The sequence below is a fragment of the Schistocerca piceifrons genome, chromosome 3, assembly GCF_021461385.2.
Source record: "Schistocerca piceifrons isolate TAMUIC-IGC-003096 chromosome 3, iqSchPice1.1, whole genome shotgun sequence".
NCBI classification, from domain to species: domain Eukaryota; kingdom Metazoa; phylum Arthropoda; class Insecta; order Orthoptera; family Acrididae; genus Schistocerca; species Schistocerca piceifrons.
Window position 1 is genome coordinate 717,269,701 of NC_060140.1, and position 5,754 is coordinate 717,275,454.

Sequence of the window (5,754 nt, forward strand, 5' to 3'; positions counted from 1 at the left end):
TACCGCTACTGATACTGGATTGGTCATGATTACGGCAGCAATAGAAATTAAACATACCTGTAGTAACTCGAATGTTAACAGGTTGATGTAAACAACCGTCAGTAATAGAGACTCAAATGTAGCATATGATCAGCGTGTTTTCCTTGAGCCATCACAGCACAGAAAACTGCGTTATTAGTAAACGTTGAAAATAGTAACACTAAGTGAAATAACTGGCATCGTTAGGCCCATATCTACGACAATTTACCACGCATGAGACATCCGGGTCACTAACGCTTAGTGCTTAAATGCTGCCGACACAAGCAGTTCACTAACACCACAGCAGACGGCAGACAATACTGCGTCAAGAACCACTGTACTGGTAATACGCATTGTTGAATGTCATGCGGGCGTGGATCTAAGGGGAGGGGCTGTCAAGAACCCCTCCCCCGATCCGCACCAAATTAGATCAACGCATGCATACTGTATGAAAACCCCTCCAAAGTGGCAAAGAATTTTGAAAATTGCAAGCTATGTTTCACAAAGGGTACTCTCCAGTTGCTTTCGTAAAGGCCTGCCTATATTTCAGGCGGAAGTGGTCCCCATTCATGGACTGATAGCACATGTTGTCAACGAATCCTACACAGTTCGTTTGAGTCCACAAGTAGAACCTGCACGCCAAAGGGAATTGAATTAAGACGAGACAGGAAGTGGAATACCCTCCGTTAAGAAAAACTCGCGGTGTTCGGAGTGTTCAGTAACAAACTCCTAGGACTTGTAGAATAGAGTCAGTAGAACTACATAGTATTTTTAACAGAAAGCCGTGTCCAGAAATGTCATGCAACGACGCTATAAGGCGTGAAAGTTATACACGCAGGCACCTGTACACATATGTACATACAGGATGATGCTACAAACTATCAAAGATGATGGAGAAGGAAAAATGTATCAGTTTGAGGTAAGGGTCCCTGTTGTATGAGGAAATCGTCCTGATACCTCTTACCTGGAATACATATACCGGTACTGTTGCTGCTAAGACTGTAGGGTAGGCAACAAAGAGGTGGTAGTACGGACCAAAAATAAAAAAAAGTCCAATAAACAAGGGATCTGAAATGCATACCTTAAGAGCTATCAACAATTGTTCAATGGAGGTGTGTTTCACACTAGCGTAGATGAATAAGTACTTATAGCTCCACAGTTATGCATTTTAGAGCCCGTGTTTGGTCCATGCTAAAACCTCTGAAAGTTGCATACCCTACATTCTTAGCAACAACACTACCAGTACATATATTCGACTGTCAGAGATATCAAAACGGTTTTCCATTATAACTTTCAATTTGTTCATTTCTCGTACTGGGACCCTTACCTCAAATTGATACATTTATCTTCCTCTATTATCCTTGGAAGTCTATAACATCATCAAGAAATCATCCTATACACATCAAAAAAAGTTTTCCGTCACCTCGGTTCCATGAATTCCGGAACCTGTACAGAAAATTGGAATAGAGATCAACATAAACATCATTTCCACCCTTTTTATTGCTCATGAAAACCACACATTGCATGTTGTACCACCATACAGCGAGGCCTTCAGAGGTGGTGGTCCAGATTGCTGTACGCATCAGTACCTCTAATACCCAGCACATCCTCTTGCATTCATGCTTGCCTGTATTCGCCATGGCATACTGTCCACAAGTTCATCAAGGCACTGTTGGTCCAGATTGTCTCACTCCTCAACAGTGATTCGGCGTAGATCCCTCAGAGTGGTTGGTGGGTCACGTCGTCCATAAACAGCCATTTTCAATGTATTCCAGGTGTGTTCGATAGGGATCATGTCTGGGGAACATGTTGGCCACTCTTTTCGAGCGATGTCGTTATTCTGAAGGAAGTCATTCACAAGATGTGCACAATGGGGGTGCGAATTGTCATCCATGAAGACGAATGCCTCGCTAATATGCTACCGATATGGTTGCACTATCGGTCAGAGGACGACATTCACCTATCGTACAGCCATTACGGCGCCTTCCATGACCACCAGCAGCTTAAGTCAGCCCCACATAATGCAATTCCAATACAGCAGGGAACCTCCACCGTGCTGCACTCGCTATACAGTGTGTCTAAGACATTCAGCCTGACTGGGTTGCCTGCAAAAACGTCTTCGATGATTGTCTGGTTGAAGGCATATGTGACACTCATCGGTGAAGAGAACGTTTATTTATTTATTTATTTATTTATTTATTTATTCTTTGCCCATGGACTCCAGCTGAAAATCCAGCTGAGAGTATTGGGTGTGTCATACAATAGCCTATTAACATCAAACTTGATTTCAATATATATATAAATGAAACAAATGATTAAACAGAAATAGTCCATAATCATACAAAGGTTTTACATGTTTCACATTATATGTACACACAAATCAAAAAAACATACAGAAATGATAATTTTTACAGGTACATTTCAGTAATGATATATTTAAACACATCTTAGTATTCACTCAAACTGTATATACATTTCTCTGTGAGATATAGTTTCAAATGATTTTTAAAACATTTTAGATCTGTTTCTTTTTTAATGATTTTGGGGAGTTTATTAAAAAACCTTTTGCCTGCTTCTTCTGGGGCAGTCATAGACAGTTTTAGATTTCTGTTTATCATGTAGTAATTTTCATTTCCTCTTGTACCGTGTTTGTGTACATCTTTATTTAGGAGGTGTTTATCACTTGACCTTACCACCATTATGCTTTGGTATATATACAGTGAATATACTGTCATAATATTATAGTGTACAAAAGCTTGCCTACAGGTCTGTCTTGGTGGTATTTTTGCAATGCATCTCACTGCCCTTTTCTGAATTGTGAATATTCTTTTTAGGTAGCCAGCTTGTGCATTTCCCCATACATGAACCGAATAAGACAAATGTGGGAAGACAAGTCCATAATACATTGATCTGAGGACTTTATCATCCACAGTCTTAGCTGTTTTATGCATGATGAAGATCTGTTTGTTTATCTTTTTACACAGTGCATCTATGTGCTCCCCCCATGCCAAATGTTTGTCTATTATAGTTCCTAGAAAATTTGTGCTGGTTACTTCTTTAATAGTGTTTCCATTTATATTAACATTTATATTATAATTTTCACTATGCTTGGTCTGAAATACTACATTCATTGTTTTAGACTGATTCATAAACAGGTTGTTTTGTGTTAAATATTTATTTGCATTTTCAATAGTCAGGAGTGCTTCCTTCTCAAGCTCCTCCTTTGTGTCAGCTGTGCAAATGATTGTTGTGTCATCAGCATACATTATAAGTTTCTGATTTATATAGTTAGGGAAGTCATTTACGTAGAGTATAAATAGTATTGGCCCAAGCACAGACCCTTGCGGCACACCGTGTTTAACTGTTTGTAATTCTGATATGTAGTTTGTTATGTTTCCCCCACTAGTATGTCTGATTTCTGTACATTGTTTCCTATTTGTAATGTATGATTTAAGTATGTCATAGCATTTTCCTCTAATTCCATACTGATATAATTTCATCATTAATTTTGAGTGGTTCACACAATCAAATGCCTTAGATAGGTCCATAAAAATCCCGCAAGTCTTTTGTTGCCTGTCAAGTAAATTAAGAATGTGCTCAATTATATCTGTTGATGCTGTTTTTGTTGACTTCCCTTCTCTGAAACCATGTTGTGATGAATGCAGTATACTGTACTTTGTTATAAAACTTACAATTCTATTCTTTATTATCATTTCATAGATTTTAGCAAATGTTGAGATCAATGATATTGGCCTGTAATTTCCTAATTCATCCCTGTTCCCTTTCTTAAATATTGGCTTCACTTTACTTACTTTCAGTGAATCTGGAAATATACCTTCTTCTATCGCAGCATTCAGCATGTGTGTCAATGGTTTTAATATACATTCTCTGCATTCCTTTATGAGATGTGATGTGACACCATCCAAGCCAGAAGAATGTTTTATTTTAAGTTGTTTTATTAGGTTTGACACTTCTGCATCTGTTGTAGGTATGAAAACCATAGTATGATTTGTATGTGGGGGGTTTAACAAGGTACTTACTGCATTTGTTTTATTTTGACTTATTAATTCGTCTGCTACAGTAATATAATATCTGTTAAAAGTATTGGCTACTTCTAGAGGGTTTGCGTTGCTTTTCCCACTCATCAGTGGGCAGATGTCCTCTGCCCGATTTGTTACTTTTCCTCTCTCTCCATTAATGAACGACCATAAACCTTTTGAGTAGTTCTTTCCCTTATCTATAGACATCCTGATGAATGATGCTTTAGTTTCTCTGATAAAACTACAGTACTCTTTCTTTTTTATTTTATACAATGCGTTGTAGGCCTCATTATTTTTTTGTTTGGAGAGGTCATAATACACTCTCAGATTATTTCTGGCATGGATTACTTCTCCAGTCACCCAGCTTTTCTTTTTTTGTTGCTGTTTGACAAGCCTTTTACTAACAGGACATGTAACATCATAATAATAATTGAATAAAGAATAAAACTGGTTCCATTTGGTGTTTGCATCTTTAGCTGCATATATTGTTTCCCAGTTTTCTGCCTCTAACATCTTTTTTAGCAGATTTATGTTATGTGGGTAGTTCTGTCTTCTCATCTCCCATATCTTCTGCACTGAATCACTAGTCTTTATATTTATGTCTATCATGATTGCAAAATGGTCTGCTAATGTGGAGTTTATTACCTGTGTGTCACAATAGCATGTAGGAATATTTGTTATTACATGATCAATAATAGTTTCACTATGCTTTGTTACTCTGGTTGGTTTATCTATTTTTATTTTTAGATTGTATATGCACAATAAGTCCAGTAGGGTCTTAGTATTGTCTGTATTTTTACTCGTGTCTATGTTCAGATCTCCTATAATGATCAAATAAGCATATGTTTTTGAGAGGTGTTGGATTATATCTTCCAGCTGTTCAAAGAAAGTTTTAATTATACCATTTGGTGATCGATACAAACCTAATACACAACATAAATTCCCAGCAATTTTAGTTTCCAGTGCTGTAGCTTCAAAGCTCAATTCTATAGCATATTTTGTTATATTTATGGCTTTAGTTGATTTATAGTTAGAAAAAATAGCAACCCCACCACCTTTATAGGAAGTTCTGCAAAAACTGGCTACTTTCACATAATTCTTCAAGTTGTACATTCCTATGTGATTTTCTTTTAGCCCATGTTCTGTAACTACTAGAATGTTTGGCCTATACTCCTGTAATATTACCTCTAGTTCCTCTGTTTTATTGTTTATGTATTGAACATTTTGGTGAAGTATTCTAACAGTTGGCTTTAAATGTAATAGTTCCCCTTCCTGTAATATACTAAGCAGTTCACTTGCTCCCTTTGCTTCTGGTACTATGCCGTGATTTTTTTCAGTTTGTGTCATTAAACCTGGAACGTATCTTTGTCCGGTGTTTATATTCCTCTCACTATTGTCACACTGGTATTTAAAATGGACAGTTTTACTTACATGCCAATCCTGTACGATCCATTCGGCATGTTGTTGTGCCCATCTGTAGCGCGCTGCATGGTGTCGTTGTTGCAAAGATGGACCTCATCACGGACATCGGGAGTGAAGTTGCGCATCATGCAGCTAATTGTGCACAGTTTGTGTCGTAGCACGACATCCTGTGGCTGCACGAAAAGTATCATTCAACATGGTGGAGTTGCTGTCAGGTTTCCCCCAAGCCATAATCCGTAGGTAGCGCTCATTCACTGCAGTAGTCGCCCTAGGG

At 37.8% G+C, this 5,754-nt stretch overlaps 1 protein-coding gene across 1 annotated transcript; it reads right to left on the reverse strand.

The window, feature by feature from the left end:
• Positions 1-3,552: 3,552 nt before the first annotated feature.
• LOC124788992 lies at positions 3,553-5,405 on the reverse strand. Its single transcript, XM_047256279.1, has 2 exons — positions 3,711-5,405; positions 3,553-3,591 (listed from the first exon to the last, which is right to left on the reverse strand). Exons 1-2 carry the CDS (start codon positions 5,403-5,405, stop codon positions 3,553-3,555), a joined length of 1,734 nt encoding a protein of 577 aa, XP_047112235.1.
• Between the last annotated feature and the right edge of the window lie 349 nt (positions 5,406-5,754).

Coding starts and splice junctions, on each gene's coding strand:
- LOC124788992 (XM_047256279.1), bottom strand. CDS start 5,405: ATGACACAAACTGAAAAAAATCACGGCATAGTACCAGAAGCAAAGGGA. Junction 3,592..3,710: donor TGATAATAAAGAATAGAATT/GTAAGTTTTATA, acceptor TTTACTTGACAG/GCAACAAAAGACTTGCGGGA.